We start from the raw sequence: 17,990 nt of genomic DNA on the forward strand, positions 1-17,990 counted from the left end.
GTCAGACCCCCGTCATCCTTGTCAGCTAGGGAGACGTCAGGGCCGCTTCCCAGAGAAGCACACTCTCAGGGCAGGCCACGTTGCAGGGGCTCCCACCAAGTCAGAGTCGAGCCTGTACAGGGTGCTGGCCTGGGGTCCGTGCACGGGCGCCCGCGGGGCCTGCCCGTCGCACCCTCGCCCGAGGGGGCGCCATCCCGCATCCCGAGCGTGGTGCCGTGAGCCCCGATTCTGAGGGTCCCGGGCGCCTGCAGAGTGAGACACTGACGCGCGTGTCCCTCGGGAACACACGCCCTCACCTTCTGGTCTGCTTTGGGGGCACAGGCACCAACTCCTGAAATCAAGGCCGCCTGGGTGAGCGAGATCCGGAAGGTGCTGACGAGCCAGCTGCAGGCGTGCAGAGGTGAGGGCACATCCTCTGGGCTGCCCCCCGGGGGCCCGCTTACGTTCCCGCAAAGCATCCCCGGGATCCTTAGCCACCTGAGGCACCGCGTGTAGCACCTGGAGGGGAAGGTGCTGGATTCGCGTTCCTGAGCCACGCTGGGCTCTTGTCCCGCAGAGGCCAGCCAGCACCGAGCCCTGGAGCAGTCCCACAGCCTGCCCTTGCCCACGCCCGCCGGCATCAGGTGAGGCCCGGCCCCGCGTCGGGGGGGGGGTCGCCAGTGGCAGCCAGCCCGTGCCGCCGGGTCTCTGCGGCCCTGTCACCGAGTCTCCTGGTCGTCGGGGTCGCTCTGGAGTGCGTCCCTGGGGTCACATGCTGTTGGGTCAGTCCCGGCAGGTCAGCGTCAAGGCCTGTGCCTCTAGCCCCAGCCCCAGCCCAAGGCCCGTCCGCAGCATCTCTGACCGTTTTCCGTCCGGGAGGTAGTTCCCATCACGATCAGTGCGCGGTGGACAGCTGTTCCAGAGAGCAGCCCAGCGCCAGCATTTCGGTGATGGTAGCGCCCCAGGTGGACGGGGACCCCGGGGCGCGGGAGGCTCAGAGCTGAGCCCGAGGCCCATGGCTCGCAGACAGACGCAGGGTGACGTTTCACACTGGCCTCATCGTACCTTTTCTGCCCTTATTTTTCCTTTGTTATTTTATTCATTCACTTGTTTACTGTTTCTTAGGTAAGCCATGTCTAATTATTCATGGTTGAAATAATAATGATGCTTTAATAATGATTTATGGTCTAAATAAATAAACCACAGAATAATAGCTTTAAAGGAGAAAGGGCCCCCCCAGGGGAAAGAAAACAACAAAACCGCCTCCTACTTAATAGTCAGGGAGGTGGGTTTTGTTCTCACTTGGCTCCGCCTGCCGGGAGTCTAGACGTGAGTGGCCGTGGCCGTGGCCCTGCGGCAGGAGGCGCGTAGCCCGCAGGCCCGGGGAGAACCTCAGGGAGGTCTGCACCCTCCTCCTCGCAGACCTTTGAACGCTAACCAGGCAACATTCCCTTTCTTTTTCCATGTGTCTGATGTCATTAGTCCCTCTAAAGGGAACACAAAAAACGTCAGAAAGCTGGAAGAAAGAAAAACGGACCCGCTGAACCTGGAGGGATACGTGGGCCCCGCGCCACTGCCGAGGCCCCCCGAGAAGGGCAGAGGTGGGTGTTGGGGCCAAGCCCAGAAGTGTCGGGAGCTGCATCGGGGGTCTGCGGCGGGTGTGTCAGGGCCTCACAGCCCCTGGTGGGTGGGCACACGGAAGGTTCACGGAAGCGCGGGGCCCGGCGCCTGCACAGAGCACAGGGACCCCGGGCGTGACCGCCTGCCCTCTGGGGCCGCCCGGCGCCCTCTGCACTGCCCTCTCTTCCCCGCAGATGACGCGGTCACTAGCTCTACCTCAGAAAGCTCTGCGCTTTCCAAAAAGCGCTTCACCCTGCAGAGCTTTGCTGCCCTCAAAGGTCAGAAAGGTAAAGGTGCCCGGCCCCGGCCGGCCGGCGGGCTTCTGGGCGGGTCGCGCCCATAGCTGTCTGTCATCCATCCGTGCCGTGCTCATCCGTGTGGACGGTCTCGGGAGGGGCGTCTGCCTCTTGCGGGGGTCGCCAGGCACACGTCTGCCATTGAGTCGCTCTCTTTCCCTGATGCTGGCGGGTCTGTCATTCGTGCAGCCAGGGCTCTGTTTTCAGGGCCTTTTCTTTGCAGAGGTGGAGGTGAGCTCTTCTGACAGAGGCCCTCCTGCCAGGAGCTGGAACCGTCCTTTGCTTTTCTGGTCCAGCTCCTCCATTTGCCACCTTTTCCCGTGGGGTCTCCGAGGGCATTGCTCCCCTGCCAGAGTGCGAGGCATCCACTTCCCTCTGGGCGTTTCTAGTGCACAGGCGGGTTCAGAACACCGGATGGAGATCTCTAAAAGCTTGCCTGGGCTCCTGGGCAGTGAATATATGGGGGAAATACACCCAGACAGCACATAAGGCCAGCCCTGAGGTTCCAGGCGGGTCGTTAGAGGACTCCCTGCCCGATACTGAAAGCCCGTGTTGTCTAGAGGTCTTTTCTTTGGTCCAAACAATTGGAGGTTTCTTTTCTTTTTTTTCCCAATTTATAAAATACTTTTAAGTTGACCTCAAACAAACAAAAAGACGGACAAATCCTGGTCCTTATACCTTGCTGGGTTTGGCGAGCATGCGTACTGGGCATGCTTTACGCGGAGCTCAGAAAACAAGCCAAGGGGCCGCTTACCTACAACTCCGATGCCGACGCAGGGCCATCACCCGCCGTCTCATCCTCCTGCTCTCCTGGGCCTCCCCCTTGACCTCTGATCCCTCCACCAGCTGAGCTGTGTTCCCAAGAAGCTGCTTTCTGAGTCACTGGAAAGCAGCCTGTTGGCCACGTGTGTGTCCCGCCCAGCATGAGCCCGGTGTCTCTCCTGCCCCCTCGGTGCTTGGCTCGCTCCTCACCCTGTCTCTCCCGTTCTGTCTCTGCTCTTCCTCCTTTTGCAGCCTCTCCTACCAGTCCCGACAAAAAAGCTAAGCGACACCAAGTAAAGAGCGACCCAACGCCTTTTGGTTTACGAGGTAGAGTGGCTCGGCCTTCTGGACTAGCCTGGCGCCATTTCCCCGTCCGGTTAGGGACCCTGACTCGCCATCTGAGCTGCCCAGTGAAGTAGGTCCCTCCCAGCCAGGAGCACAGTCACTGTTTTGTTCAAAGCCTGACGCTCCGGCGACAGGTACCGTGGTGACGTCATGCTTCTCGGTCCAAGGGCTCAGGCCAGGGCTGCCCACTGGCCACCAGGTAGCAGCTGCTGACACCTGGCTGGCGCCTGGGCTGGGCTGGCTCTCTTACTCAGTGGCTGCGGGGCTCCGCGTCCAGGCCCACGCTTCCTCACCGTTTGTCCCTGTGCTTCTGGGGACGGCAGCCCGCACGTCCCGCCTGACCGCGCAGACAGATGGGGTGAGGTTCCGTATTGGAACTCATATTCGGAGGGCAGAGCCCCCCAGGGAAACCCAAAGCCCCCCACCTCCGCCCAGCCCAGCTTGAGAGTCTGAGGGTCGCAGACAGGATTTCACTCTGTGAGCTTCCCAGACCATGTGATGGAGCGGCCGCGCCCGATCCGACACAGACCCCCCTCGGGCCTCCGTCCACAGTCTGCACTGCAGGGACCCAGGCTGCGCCCTCTCTCTTCCCTGGGCAGGAGAGCCCACAGATCCACCCCCACCCCAGCCTGCACCCAGCCCTGCAGATGGAGCCCCAGGCACCACGGTTTCCGGGGAGGGGCTGGTCTTGGCCATTTGTGTTCCTGCTTAAGGAGGCCCAGAGGTGCCCGAGGCATGTCCCTGCTTTACTGACTCTCCTTGTGTGGGAAGCTGCACTCAGCTCAGATGCTGCGTCTGCTGCCTTTGAGCCCAGAGTGTCACCTGTGAGACAAGTGAGGTGACCTCATGTCCCGGCAGATGAGTGTTAGAGCCCTGAGCCCGGGCCCAGTTGCCAGCCCCCCTCCCTCCCTCCCTCCGCCTCCTCCTCCCCTCTTTCCCTCTCCCTCTACTCCGTCCTCCTCCTCTTGCCTCTCCTCCTCTGCCTTCCCCTCCTTTCCCACCCCTTCTACTCCCTCTCTCTCCTCCTTTTCCTTCCCCCTCCCCCTCCCCTCCTCCTCCTTCTCCTCTCCCCTCCCCCCCCTTCCTTCCCCTCGGAATCACTTCAGTCCACAGCAGGTGACAGTGAGCTGCAGGGCGTCCTGGCTGGCACTCTTGAAAATGCCAAGTGCTTGCTTCCCTAGAGTTTCATCAGCCCCTTGTATTTTCCGTATCAGTGTCAGTACCTCTTTTACTGGAACGAAAGGTGACCATATTCACGGTTGCCTTGGCCTGATGTCCTCCTCAAAGCCCCCAGCATCCTACATGGATTGAGCGCGCCGTGGGGCTCAGCATTTCATGCTTATTCTCGTGTCACTGTGTTGACCATCCCACTTGTTAACAGAGGCCCCGGGCGGCCAGGTGTGACCAAAGGGCAGAGCCGTCCGTCCACGCAGCTCTCGAGCGAGGGTTTACACACTCGCTCGAGAGCTGCGTGGACGGACGGCTGGAATCTCAAATGTAAATGGATTTACAGGCCTCCGTCTCCAGGGGCCACCCCTGTGCCCACCGAGCAGCGTCGTCTTCCTGCCCTCGCTGCCCCCCTTCGGACACATGCTTCCATTGGGCTGGGAGCCCTGTGTCTGTCGGTGCTGGGCTGGAGGGGTGGACATCTGTGGCCAGCCGCCCGGCGCCGGGGCCCCTGGTAACCCCCGCCCGGCGTCCGTCTGAGCTTCCCGCCCTGGGCGGCTACGGACGTGCCCAAGCAGGCGGCGAGCGTGGTCCCGCTTCCTGCGTGGCCGCCGGCCGCCGGGGGCCGTGGGTCGGCTCACCACCCCTGCCCGGCTGGAGAGGCAGGGCCAGAGGGTCTCCGGGCACCGGGCCTGGCGTGGAGCAGGGACTCAGCGCCCTGCGGTCTGGGGGGATCTCTGGGTCCCAGCTCCCTTTTCTGTGACGACAGAGGCAGCTCCCTGACACCGCTTTAACACAGGCTTGTCACTGCCAGCCTTCGAAGTGTCGGCCTTGGGACAGCTGCCCCTCTGTCTGCACCCTACTGCAAGGGGTGGGGGGACATGCAGGCATGCATTCTGCCCTTGTCCACGTGGTTCCCTCACTCCCTCTCTCCCAGGAGAAGGTGTGCTTCTGGCCACACCAGATGGAACTGGGAATTGGTTCTGGATCCGCTCCCCTCTTGTCGAAATGCCACTTAACGCGGAGCGGCGGCTGGGGTCCAGAACCACAGGCGCGTGGCTTCGGCCTCTCGCTTCGTTCCTGGCACTTGTGTTTCTCCACAACGCATGTGCACTCTCCCCCGATGGGAAATGCAGCGGCTCCTCTGGGGACCCAGGGCAGTAGAAGGAATGTTTCCCTGGTTTGTAAAGCCCGGAGGCAGCTTCTTCCCCGCCTGTGACCCGAGGAACTCAGGTGAATTAGCACAGGGCGGCCCCCTCCCTGGCCTGGGCGCTCTCAGCACCCAGCATCGTGAAGAGCTGTTCTCCCGGCCGGCCGATGGGTATCAAGCGTTGCAGGTGTTGATTAAAAACGCCTTTCCCTCGTCGTTCGCCTCAACACGGACGGGCGGGTGTCACCAGCTGTCCGGTGGAGGCTGGGGTTGGTTTCCGGCCGCGGAAACAGGTGCTGTGGCCCCGGCCCCCTGGGCAGCTTGCACGGTTGAAAGCAGAAAGCTGCGGGTGTCCGGCCCGCCTTTTCGCGCCGCTGGGAAGGGCAGGCTCCCCCAGCCGACACGTGTGGGTGGCGGGGACGTCCGTAGGCCGCCCTCGACCTCGAGAGGGTCCTCACCGGGGCCTGGTCCTCTCTAGGTTGGAGCAAAACGTCTCAGCCGTCAGAGGCTCCTGAGGACAACGACGGCTGGTCCAGTGCCGAGGAGCCGGTCAACTCCTCGGACGCAGAGGAGGAAGGCGGAGTGGGCCTCAGGAAGCTGGTAACCTTGGTGCCCGCCGCGTCTGCTGCACCGCTGGTCCCGGGCGGCAGGGCACCAGCAGTGCAGCTCGGGGGGCCGCGCCTCCTAGGGCGTAGGGAGGGACCTTCAGGTGCCAGGGCCCCACGGCTGTGTGCCCGCCCTCCTGTAGTTCTCATCAGACCACCTCAGGGCGGACGGTGCACACCTCTGACCTGCCCCTCAGAGGAGCTTTCTTAAAGCTGCGTGTGCGCCGCCGTCTGTTTCAGGGAATCGCACTGTCTGAGGTACGGGTTTGCTTTCTAAACAAAGTCCTGTTTTAGCATGAGCGGCACAGGAAACTACATATTAAGTCATCAGAGTCAGGACGGTAGCAACAGTTATTGCTGCCCGCTCAGTGCTGCCCTGGTCCACACCTGGTTTACTGCAGCGAGCAAAGCACCCCAGAGTTGGAAGGGTAGACACGGGTAAACGGAGGAGAGCGGAGGGAGAGTCTCGGGCGGCCAGGGCAGCCTCTCCCGGGGAGGCCTGAGGCTGAGGAGAGCCGGCCAGGGCGTTGGGGGACCAGTGCGGCGAGCCGGGAGGCCGGGCAGGCCTGGTGGGTTTGCGTTCCGCTCTCGGTGCAGCAGGAGGGTGTGAGGTGCTGCTCAGGGGGTCCAGAGAGGGTGCAGCTGCCCCCGTGAGGATAACGACCACTGGCCTGGCTTTCCCTGCTCCCAAGCCTGGTGGCGCGTGACCCCTGCACAGTTCAGGGTCTCCCAGTCATGCGTCTCGCTGCTCGTGAGGCCGGAGCCCCACAGTCCAGCAGAATGGCCCCCCTTCTCAGAGTCCGCATCGCGCAGCAGCTCCATCCACAGGTGTGCTGAGCCCCTGCTGCGTCAGGCACTGAGTGCAAACGGGACAAGGCGGACAAGAATCCCCCTCTCCTGGGGTGAAAGACTAGGAAAAGGCAGAGCACGTGCGGTGAGGGCAGAGGCCCTGGACCGTAGGAGCTGGGTGTGCTGGGGGCACTGGGGTGCAGCCAAGGGCACACTGCACAGGCTGGTCGGGTTTAGTGGTCGCCACGAGAGACAGCGTCTCCCTGGACTAGGAGACCTTCCCAATAGTAAGGCCGTGGTCCCACCGGAAGCTGCGAATGGCAAGGCTCTCGTCCTTCCCGGGACGCTGGACGCTGGGCACCGACAGATGCGTGCCACGTGTGCCATGCGCCCTGCCGTCCCCTCCCCAGGTCCCCGGGAAGTACACCGTCATGGGTCTGGACGAGAAGGGGGGCCCCGACGCGCTGGTCCTCAGGAGCGGGGACGAGGTGGAGCTGGTGCAGGAGGGCGACGAGGGCCTCTGGTAAGACCGCCCGCGCGCCCCCGCGGAGCCCGCGCGCGCTGCCGCACCCTGACCGCGCCCTTTGCAGGTTCGTGCGGAACCTGAGCTCCGGCGGCGAGGGCTGGCTGCCGGCCCGCGACCTGTCCTCGCTCCTCGGCCAGCGCGGCGCCCCCGGGTGCCTGAGCAGCCCAGGTACGGTCCCCCGCGCAGCCCAGGCACTGCGGCAAAGGCGGGGCCGGGGCCAGGGGCGGGGCCAGGACGCGCGGCAGCCGCTCGCCTGCTTGTCCGCAGAGTCCAGCGCGGGGTCCGCCCTGCTGAGCGCCTCGTCCAGCTGCAGCGAGAGCTGCGCGGCCGCCCTCGCGGACCTGCAGGGGTAGCGCCGCGGCCACCCCGCCTGCGGCCCTGGGAGCTGGCCTCTGCTCGGGCCGGCGCCCACAGAACCGCCCACGGAAGCCGCCGCGGCCCCAGACGAAGGTTCGGCAAGAGTCCACCCTGCGGCCTCGGCGCCAGGACCAGCGCGGCTCCGCGGCTTCCTCGGGGAGTCGGACGGACGGGGCTGCAGACGACAGACCTCCGGTGCAGAAGGGCTCCCGGGACTCCCCTTCGGTTTCCGCCGTTTCTGGTCCGGTGCTTTCTGCAGGATCACGCGTTCTGTGGAGCTGCTTCCAAAGGAAGTGACCGATTCACTGACCCAGCGGCTTGCGGCGCGGGCAGGAGGCTAGTTTGTCTTCTACACATTTTTTTTTTTTTTTTTTTTTTTAAGCAACGATTAATTCTACGGCCATCTTTTTGGTGATACTTTGGCCTCTGATCTTTACCAAGAATCACTGTGTTTACGTGAAATGACAATTTCATACTGTATTTGATATAAAACTATTTTTTGTTACTGGGGTTTACATGGCGCTGAATGATTTGGGGGACACGCTCTCGTGGAAACAGCCCACCTGGTCACAGGTGAGTGGAAGGACGTCCCCCGGTGGAATCAGGCAGCCGTTTCTACAAACACAGGCAATTAGAAACCAAGGAAATTCCTTCACCTGTGTAGGTTAATTTTCAAAGGAAAACGTAAACTATAATTTGAAATATTAACCTTTTCTACAGAAAAAAAAAATGGGGGACTCGATTTTTTAACACACTTCACTGTATTAGGATATTTCTATTGTTTTTAAAGACTATGTAAAGATGCAGTTTTTCCAGGTGTCATCTGAACCGATGCTGTCACAGGAGCCCAGGGAAAACCTGAGCCCCCAGCCCCCTGGCCCCCCTGCCTTGCATGTCCTGTGTGGAACTGTCCTGAGCACAGGAGCAGAGTTTATCTTACTCAAATCAAGGCAGAACTGGAAAGGAAACTCTTCTGTTTTACTGTTTTTTTGTGTTTCAGAAACAAATTCTGTTCCTTGGAAATGCTTCTTTCTGTGTCTGATTGGGGCAGATATTTTTATATGTGTGTATATATGTCGACGTGTGTACATGCGTCCCCACTGAGGGGTGTATTTATGGCCTCCAAGCTGCTGGCGATGTGTCACTTTACAGCCCCCCCTGAGCCCCGGGCCCCTGCAGCCCAGCCCATGGGCTCCCCGTCCTCGTGCAGGGCCAGACCTCTCCGGAGTGTGTAGTAGACGAAGTACAAGCTCGGCAGCTTTTCTCCTGGTGTTTAAGTTATTTGGAAAACGATGCTTCACATACTTTACTGAGCATATTGATTGTTCAGGCACCATTCCTGCCACCCCAGCCTGGGACTGCCCACCATGTTTGTGATCTCTTCCTCATAAAAGCACTTTAAAACCTCATGTTTCGGTCACTGTTCCTTTTTTTTAACTGCTGATGTAAGTGATATTTAAAAATCCGAGTTCTTTGTTGTAATGGCTGGTGTTTGAATAAACATCGGCACCTCTTGCTGTCAGCCTTCCTCTTTAAAGGCACAGGACCTGAAACTGGGGGGTAACGTTAGGCTCGCCCTCACCGGAACGCCCCCCACCCCCCGATGCCAGTGTGGGCCGGAGGGGCCCAGGGCGAGTGGGGCCTCCTCATCCCTGAGCCCTCGACCCCAGCACCCATGCCCCCCTCCCCCGTCAGGGGTTCTCCTGCAGGAATAAGATAGGGTGAACTCTGTACCTGGGAGAACTAGCACAAGCGTCAGTGGGCGTAGTGGCTCCTCAAAGCCAGGTCCCCACTGGCCTGCAGCGTCCCCTCCACCTCTGCGGGGACCCCGTCACCCTGGACCTGAGTGCCTCTGTCCTTCGCATTGCCCTAATTCATGCTGATGCCCTGTGCCTGGCGGGTCATTTGTCTGCGGAAACCTGGTTCAGTGGTGATGCTGCGAGAAGCCCTAGAAGGAGCAGAGTTTGCTCCTCACCCCCGAGCCTTGTCCCTACTGGGCCTGCGGTCACGATGCCCTTCGCACGGCTCCAGACACAGGTGCAGCTCAGCTCCATTCAAGGGAAGCCAGCGGCACCGGGCTGAGAGCGTATCCCCCGAGGATCCCTGTCCGCCTGGGCCCCGGAAGGTGATCCTGCTTGGGTACAGGGTCACTGCAGGTGCGGTTGGTTAAGATGGGGTCACGGTGGCCCCTAATCCAATGACTGGTGTCCTTATAAGGAGCAGGAAATTTGGACACACACACACACACAACCAGGCAGGAGCAGCCCTGTGCCGGTCTGGAGGGCTGGCTCAGCATGGCAGGGCTACCAAGGGCCACCAGAGCCCCAGGAGCTGCAAGAGGCCAGAGGACCCTCCCACAGAGCCTCTGGAGAGAGCGTGGCCCTGGGACACCTGCCTCCAGACCAGGGACTGGACAGATTCCTGTCGCTGGAGCCCCTGGGGGCAGCGCTAAGAGTCAGTGACCAGTGCGCGCGCTGCACTCGGTCTGAGAAGGTGGGCAGCCCTGGGGCCGGAGGAAGCCCCGGGCAGCGGCCACACCCGGCAGGGGTGGCAGGCGGCGCTTCTGGAGCCCTCGTAGGACAGTGCACACCCCCAGGCTCTCGGCAGGGCGAGCAGCCCCACTGCCCCGCAAAGAAAGTGAGGCTCCAAGGAATGCGCCCCTTCCTCCCAAAGCCGGGAGGAGACGGACCCTGACAGCACCCTGACAGGTGGTCTGACTCCAGAGCTGCTGCGCGCACTGGGCCCAGGTGTCGCCACGAAGGGCTGTGAGAGTCCCTCCCCTCCTCCTCCTCTCCCCCTCCCCCCTTCACAATAAATTCCCGTATAACTGAATTCCTAAGCGATTGTTGACGGTGACAAATAGAAATTCCAGAGGCGATAAGTGTTGTCCTCTAAGGACTGCCTTCCACCTGGGGAGGGGGTAGCGCCAGACCCCCCGGAACAGCCGGGTCTCCTCGCGCCCCCTCTGAAGATAAATGCGCAGAGCTGGCGTGCCCAGCCCCCACGCGTTTATGGAGAGGAGGCCGAACGCCGGAGTGAGACTTGCAGGGTGACCGCCAGCCCAACGCGCCCAGGACAGTCCCAGTTAAGCCTGGAAAGTCCAGAGTCCTGAGAAACCCATTCGTGCCTGGCAGCCAGGATAGCTGGTCACCCCGGCTGGTGGCCTGGGCCCAGGAGGGCATGAGGGACAAGACCCGGGCCCCCCAGGGCTGAAACGGGCAGGGGCTCCGCTGCAGGCACGCACCCCTCCCCCTCGCGCTCCCAGAGGGGCCCTTCGGCTGAGAAACCAGGCCGCCCCTGTGACAAAATATTCACATTCACGCCCCAGATCCGCTTGCCTTTCCCGGTATCCTCACTGCGGGGGACAGCTCTCCACCGCCGTTCAGTTGTGTTTCCCAGCTCGCCGTCCTGGGTCCTCGGCTGCAGACTTCTGAGCCGCATTTGAGCTGCACACGCCAGACACGCATCCCGACGCCGGCGTCTCATCTCGGACGCGGAGCCGATTCCCCAGGCCCGTGCCCTGGGGCGGCCCGTCTGTTCTGTCCGCAGGCGCTGGGCGGGGGACCCCACACCATGTGCTTGGGAGGCCAGGCCTCCCTCCCCCACCCTCTCCAGCGCTTGGAGAACTTTGCCCGCCTCCCCACCTGGAAAGTCAACAGACTAAGCGACCCAGGGCCTCGCCATGGTTCCTGGGCTCCGGGGGCTGGCCCTCCTCTGCCTTCTGCTTGGCCTGCGGGGGTCCCTGGAGGCAGGTACGCGAGGGAGGTTTCCCCATTCAGCCAGCAGAAGGGCAGCCGACCCCCAAAGCCGGCCCGTGTGCTGGGCGCTCCCGTTTGCTGGCAGCTCTGCTCTACTCTGCTTTCCTTCCGAAAGGCAAAGGTACCCAGAGCCTCGCCCAGCATTTGGAGGAAGGTCTTCGGGGAATTATTTTCCAGATTTTGGGGAGCCGTGGCGTTCCCCGGCCACAGTGGGCACCCCCGCCTGCCGCCAACACCCCCCCACCCCCAGCACAGGATCTGGGGCTCAGAGGTGCCTCTCTCACTCTGCTCTCTCGGCCTCTCGGCGGGGGGCTGGCACGAGGGGAGGTGTGGGGACGCTGGAGCGTGAGGATCTGCCACCACGCCTGTGACCCCTGCACCCCGTGCTCGCAGACGCTGGGAGGCCGGAGCCGGTAACAAGGGGACAGCTCGGTGAGCTGTCATCGTGACTCTCCAGCACCGAGGGGCGGCCGAGGCGGGAACCAGGCACCGACACTGTCCCGCCAAGTCCGCATCACGCTGTCCCTCAGATCCCACGGCCAGACTCTGGGGTCCGAGTGGCGGAGCTGGTGCCGCCCACGGTCCTTCCTGCTTGTCTTCCTTCTTCACTTAACATCGCACCTTCTTAAGCATCAGGGGGCACCGTCATTTAGTGTTTCAGATTATTTGTCTCCAGCTTTCCTGATGGCTGGGTCTCTGTGCAGGTCTCAGAGCATTTCCTTGGGATAAATTCCTAGAAGTGAAGGGACCAGGTCAAGGGTGTGAATGTGTTATGATGACTTACTGAGCACATTACCTTCCTCCTGCACATAAAGCTTATGCAGTTGCCCGCTGGCGGCGACGAGAACGTGCTGCGATTGCAAACTCAGCCAGGCCTGTGGACAGGAGCCCCCTGACCCCCATCACCTAGCGGAAGGGATGGTGGGAACAGTCCTGGGGAGGGTGGGGTGGGGGCACGGGAGGGTGTGCCCCCCCCACCCCCGGGCGTCCAGCGTCTCACGGCCCTCCCTCCAGTCTTCGTCTCCCAGGAGCAAGCCCACAGCGTCCTGCACAGGCCCCGGCGCGCCAACGGGTGGCTGGAGGAACTGTGGCCGGGTTCCCTGGAGCGCGAGTGCAGGGAGGAGCTCTGCTCCTTCGAGGAGGCCCGGGAGATCTTCCAGAGCCAGGAGAGGACGGTGAGCTCGCCGGGGGGCCAGCGGGCGTGCGGCGGCCACCCCGTGGTTGTGAGGCCTGCTTTGATTCTCACGACGACCCTGCCAGTTTCACTTCATTGGCCAAGATTCCTCGGGACCCCCGTTTACTGACGGGGCCTCTGCGGTCGGCAGAGCTCCCACGCGCCCCTTCCCACCTTCCCCCGCTCGGCGGGTAACGGGACAGTCGATGCAGCATCCGAGGAGGAACTGGGGGCTCAGCGAGCGGGGGTGTCTTGTCCGCGTGCACAGCTCGGACGTGGCAGAGCTAAAGCCTGAGGACCCTGACTTGGGAGAGGAAATCTGTGACCTCTGGTGGCTTTAGCAACGGCGGGTGGATATTAGGGAAAAACTCGCTTCCCCTGGATGCACCCACCTCGTCTCCAGAGGAAAAAGTCTGGCTTTCAGAGCCCATCACGAGGGCCAGGTCAGAAGCGCCCCAGCCCGCCCCAGCCCACCCCAGCCCACCAGCTCCTTCCACGGGGACCATAAGCATTGCCTCTCGTGCACGCCTGTATCACGCACCTTCCTCTTTGCTCCCTCAGAATCAGTTCTGGATTTCTTACAACGGTGAGTATGTGCCCGGCAGGCTGGACCTGCCCGCCAGCCCCCGTCTCGGCACCCTAGCACTGGCTTGCTCGCAGACGGGGACCAGTGCGCCTCCAGGCCCTGCCAGAACGGAGGCTCCTGCGAGGACCAGCTGCAGACCTACCTCTGCTTCTGCCTGGACGGCTTCGAGGGCCGGAACTGTGAGGCGGGTGAGGAGGCCTGGGGTCCCCGGGGGCGCCGCTGAGCACGGCCTGGGGGGAGGGCGGCCCCGGTGACCTGGAAGGGCCACGATCTGGAAGGGCCGCAACTGAGAGTCTCGGATCTGGGGTTCTCAGGTGCTAATTCTTCCACTTTGGATGCCCTGTCCCCTTCTGGGCTCCCGGCACCGGGAAATTCTGATGCTCCTGGAGGGGCCCGGGGCATCACTGCCTCTCCGGCAGCTCCACACATCCCCGTGGCGAGGTGGTCAGGGAAGCTCGGCCTCCCCTGCTTGCTGTTACAAGGGTGGGCCCAGTATTGCAGTAGCACACAGCTCAGGGCTCCCCAGACCACCCTCCGCGTCAGTCATCTGCTAGAAGGTCAGCGTGCTCTGAAGGCCGACACAGGCACGGTTACAGTTATCACACGGAAAGGATATGGGTTCAAACAGCCGAGGGGCCAGGTGTGAGCTCCCAGCGGCTTCCTCCCGGCGCCCTGCGGATGGTGTTCTGTTCTCCGAGACCACGTGGGACAGAACTTACAGAGACTCATCCGCCAGGGACGCGCCCACAAGCCCCGGTGTCCTGAGGTCCCGCTGGGGCTCAGGCACAAGGATGTGGCTGCCCCCGTGTCCAGCCCCTCCAGGGGCCGCGCTGATGCCAGGTGGCCCCGGGCCCCCAGGAAAACAACACGCTAATCGGGCAGGTCAAGTTAAAGCGGACGACGTCCCCAGAGGGGGGCAGAGTCACTTCCTGGGGTCCCTCCCCACCTGTGAACGTTCTGATGCCGCCTAGCTCGTCTCAAAGGACCACAGTCAGAGAGGGAAGGGGACAGCCAGGGAGGAGGGTCCCCGCCGGTCACCTGGGGCTTGGGTGCTCAGCAGCCCTGCTGTGAATTCACCTCCAGGACAGGCCTTCCCGCTGCTGGCCCTGGACTTGCAGACGGAGCCAACCACGTGTCCGCAACAAAGTTCCCTCTTTCAGAGGCAGGTCGAGCCGGCGGCCAGCCCGGGCGGCTCCCCGGGACACCAGGCCCGGCTGCAGACCAGCCTCCTGGCTCTGATGCTCGCGGGCACGCCTCCGACGGAGTCGGACTCGTGCACCGTCCCCAGGGGCCTCTGCTTTCCCCAGCCCGGGAGGGGCTGACGTTGCGGAGGCCGCGGTGTGCCGGCCCCGCACCCCCGCTGGCGAAGTTGCTCAGATGTGGGGCCCTGCCCCAAACGCCAGCTCTTGCCCTTCTGGGTCAGTCTGCAGAGTGGGCTGGTGCCCGGCTGTCCCTGGACCCGGAAGCTGGGTGCCACCTTCGTGCAGAACACGGCCCCTGGCCCAGGGAGGGGAGGCCCCCGGGGCCTGCTTGCCCTGACCGGGCCTGGTCGGCCACGCCCTCTGCCCTCAGACAAGAAGAGCCAGCTGACCTGCCCGAATGACAATGGGGGCTGTGAGCAGTACTGCAGGAATGACGCGGGGGCCGGGCGCACCTGCTGGTGCCACGAGGGGTACGCGCTCCAGGCGGACGGGCTCTCCTGCAAGCCCACAGGTAACAGGTCCCCGGGGGCCAGGCAGGGCTGGGCGGCTTCATGTCCCATAGGCAGTCACTGTTCTGACACACGTCCCCCTGTTGGCCACAAGATGGGATGGTGGGAAGCACAGCATCACTTAGCATCTACCAGGCACGGGGCAGACGGGAAGCTGGGGTGGAGGCGGCCGCCCCCGCCCCCAGAGCAGGGAGGGGCCTCGGTGGGCAGGGCGGAGCCCCGGGGCGGAGCCGGGCTGCAGAAGGCGGGGCTGGCTGCCCACCCCACTCCCCGCGCCCAGTGTGTCTGTACGGACCCGCAGCACGATTCTGGGTTCCAAGACTCTTCAACAGCAAGCACTTTTGGGAAAACGGAAAACGTCTCCAAACCAGCCTAAAGGCGATGGGGCTGCAGGTGCCAAAGCTGACCCCACCCCCAGCCCTGCATCTCTCCAGAGGTGGATGTACCCAGCCTTGTCTAGGAAGCCTGAAATTCAGCTGCCGCCTCTAAAGCCTTTCTTTTCTGGCCTGGGGCTTTCTTGGAGGAGGGTGGAAAACTTAGAGCCGGGTCAGAAGAGCAGCCCAATTGTCCGAGATGCCGGCCATCTTACACAGCTCATCCTTTACACCTTCAGTGACTTCCAGCTGCACGTCTTCCCCCCTTGGAAAATGAGCAGGACCCAGCCTCCAGCACCCTGGGCCATCTGCTTCCCCGGCAGCTCCCGCAAGCGCCTGCCGCAGCCCCGGGCAGGACCAGAGGCGCAGCCGCCCGTCCCCAGGGCCTCTGGCCTTTCTCACCAGCACCCCACACATCCCCACGTCTCGCTGGATTTGTTTTACACAGTTGAATATCCGTGCGGAAAACTGCCTGTCCTGGAAAAAAGCAACGACAGCAATCCCCAAGGCCGAATCGTGGGCGGTCACGTCTGCCCCAAAGGGGAGTGTCCCTGGCAGGTAAGGCTCCAGGAGCGTTGGCTCGAACCTGGGTGACGATCCCGGGCTGGCACAGCAGAGGCCACCGTCCGGCCAGCGTCCACCAGTTTTCCACTCCCTTAGCCAGATGGAAGAGGCCTGTAGAGCAGCCCCCGTCTGGGGTGCACGGGAAAGGGGAGCCCCCAAGGCAGCCACGACGGGAACGCGAGCTTCCAGCATCTGCTGTGCCCTTCAGGCCATGCTGAAGCTGAATGGGGCGCTGCTGTGTGGGGGCTCCCTGCTCGACACTGTCTGGGTGGTCTCTGCAGCCCACTGCTTCGACAGACTCCGAAGTGGGAGCAACCTGACAGTGGTGCTGGGTAGGTTGCGCGGCGCCTCCTTTTGCCGGGGGCGGTCCTTGAGTGATAACCTCGGGGCTGAGACTCGGGGCTTCCGCGACCAGCGACCTGCCCCACAAAGAGAGGTGGCAGTGTCTGGGCAGACCCCATACCCACAGCGCCACTGTGGCCACCCCCCTCAGCCTCTGCCACCCAGATGCGGCCTGGGGTGACGCTGCTCCCGCCAAGGTCCCCGAGGGGGTGCCCCACCCAAGGCTGCGCTGCCCGGTGGGTTGAGGGGACGACGAGGACCCCGGGAGGGCCAGGCCCCGTCTGGAAGAACCAGGGGACCCGGGGCACCCTCTCCGCACCCAGCCACGGCGGCCCGCCCGACTCCCTCATCGCCTCCGGCACTTCGGGTCCAGATCCGCCCCGACTCACGCCCACGCTGACCCCCCAAGCAGCCCTAGGAGGCTGCTGGCCCACCAGGGGTGGGGGACGCAGGGCCCCTCCTGCCCGAAAGGAGACCCTGGCCCAGGAGGCGAGGCGGGGAGTGAGTGGACGGTCCTCCCCGGCCCCCGCCCCCCGCAGGCGAGCACGACCTCAGCCAGGACGAGGGTGACGAGCAGGAACGGCAGGTGGCTCAGGTCATCATCCCCGACAAGTACGTCCGGGGCAAGACGGACCACGACCTGGCCCTGCTCCGCCTGGCGCAGCCCGTGGCCCTCGGCGACCTTGTGGTGCCCCTCTGCCTGCCCGAGCGGGCCTTCGCGGAGGGGACGCTGGCCTTCGTGCGCTTCTCGGCCGTCAGCGGCTGGGGCCAGCTCCTGGAGCGCGGCGCCACGGCCCTCCGGCTCATGGCCGTGCACGTGCCCCGGCTCCTGACCCAGGACTGCCAGCAGCAGTCCCGCCGGAGGCCCGGCGGCCCCGTCGTCACCGACAACATGTTCTGCGCCGGCTACGCAGACGGCAGCAAGGACGCCTGCAAGGGCGACAGCGGGGGCCCGCACGCCACCCGCTTCCAGGGCACCTGGTACCTGACGGGCATCGTCAGCTGGGGCGAGGGCTGCGCGGCCGCCGGCCACTTCGGCGTCTACACCCGGGTCTCCCAGTACACGGCCTGGCTCCGCCGTCTCATGGGCTCCCCGCCACCCTCAGAGGGCCTCGTCCAGGCCCCGCTGCTGCCCTAGCACCCGCCCCTCAAATAAAGCCGCCGTGCGAGCCCGGTCTTCCCGCGCAGAGGCTAGAAATTCTCCTGTGGTTCTTGGAGTGGGGGAGGGGGAAGCGGAAACAGAGACGGAGAGACAGAGACAGACAGACACAGAGAGGGAGACCGACAGACAGAGAGAAACTGAGGGATGGAGAGACAGAGAGAAACCTGAGGGAGATCCTGAGGAGCTGGAGAGAAAAAGAGCCTGAGCGTCAAAGAGGCAGACGGAGAGGGGAAGGGGACAGAAGGTGACACACTGGGCAGAGCACGCGGGGACTGGGCGCGCCGGGGCGGCAGCAGAGGCGTGAGTGTCCACCCGCGGTGACAAGTCCACTCGCGGAGACGGGTCCACCCGCGGTAACGGGTCCACCCCTGGAGACGTGTCCACCCGCGGTGACGTGTCCACCCGCGGTAACGGGTCCACCCCCGGAGACGTGTCCACCCGCGGTGACGGGTCCACCCACGATGACGGGTCCACACACGGAGACGGGTCCACCCCCGGAGACGTGTCCACCCGCGGTGACGGGTCCACCCGCGGTGACGTGTCCACCCCCGGAGACGTGTCCACCCGCGGTGACGGGTCCACCCGCGATGACGGGTCCACACACGGAGACGGGTCCACCCGTGGTGACTGCTCCACCCGCGGTGACGGGTCCACACACGGAGACGGGTCCACCCCCGGAGACGTGTCCACCCGCGGTGACGGGTCCACCCGCGATGACGGGTC

At 63.6% G+C, this 17,990-nt stretch overlaps 2 protein-coding genes across 11 annotated transcripts in view; both read left to right on the top strand.

Annotated features, from left to right (window-relative positions):
* Nucleotides 1-9,005, top strand: part of MCF2L (MCF.2 cell line derived transforming sequence like) — a 123,095-nt gene extending 114,090 nt beyond the window's left edge. For 6 of the 10 annotated variants that reach the window (XM_067016852.1, XM_067016854.1, XM_059041590.2 and 3 more), the window contains 9 exons: nt 322-400; nt 557-623; nt 1,462-1,580; nt 1,794-1,886; nt 2,910-2,984; nt 5,798-5,919; nt 7,124-7,236; nt 7,304-7,407; nt 7,507-9,005. In XM_067016852.1, coding sequence (XP_066872953.1) covers nt 322-400; nt 557-623; nt 1,462-1,580; nt 1,794-1,886; nt 2,910-2,984; nt 5,798-5,919; nt 7,124-7,236; nt 7,304-7,407; nt 7,507-7,592 — 858 coding nt within the window. In that variant the 3' untranslated portion in view covers nt 7,593-9,005. The remainder of the gene's footprint in view (nt 1-321; nt 401-556; nt 624-1,461; nt 1,581-1,793; nt 1,887-2,909; nt 2,985-5,797; nt 5,920-7,123; nt 7,237-7,303; nt 7,408-7,506) is intronic. The other 4 variants (XM_067016855.1, XM_067016859.1, XM_067016857.1 and 1 more) reach the window with 2 other exon arrangements.
* Nucleotides 9,006-11,278: 2,273 nt separating this feature from the next.
* On the top strand, nt 11,279-17,243 carry F7 (coagulation factor VII). Its single transcript, XM_059041598.2, has 8 exons — nt 11,279-11,348; nt 12,369-12,529; nt 13,090-13,114; nt 13,189-13,302; nt 14,687-14,827; nt 15,648-15,757; nt 15,972-16,095; nt 16,645-17,243. The coding sequence occupies exons 1-8, from the start codon at nt 11,279-11,281 to the stop codon at nt 17,241-17,243; spliced, it is 1,344 nt and encodes a 447-aa protein (XP_058897581.1).
* The last annotated feature ends 747 nt before the right edge of the window (nt 17,244-17,990 follow it).

The sequence above is a fragment of the Kogia breviceps genome, chromosome 16 (assembly GCF_026419965.1).
Source record: "Kogia breviceps isolate mKogBre1 chromosome 16, mKogBre1 haplotype 1, whole genome shotgun sequence".
Lineage (NCBI taxonomy): Eukaryota > Metazoa > Chordata > Mammalia > Artiodactyla > Physeteridae > Kogia > Kogia breviceps.

What these genes read in the sequence shown, in the direction of transcription:
- F7 (XM_059041598.2), top strand. Translation starts at nt 11,279, where the DNA reads ATGGTTCCTGGGCTCCGGGGGCTGGCCCTCCTCTGCCTTCTGCTTGGC. An exon ending in GTTCTGGATTTCTTACAACG is followed by an intron (nt 13,115 to 13,188) that starts GTGAGTATGTGC and finishes GCTTGCTCGCAG; the next exon opens with ACGGGGACCAGTGCGCCTCC. An exon ending in AAGGGGAGTGTCCCTGGCAG is followed by an intron (nt 15,758 to 15,971) that starts GTAAGGCTCCAG and finishes TGTGCCCTTCAG; the next exon opens with GCCATGCTGAAGCTGAATGG.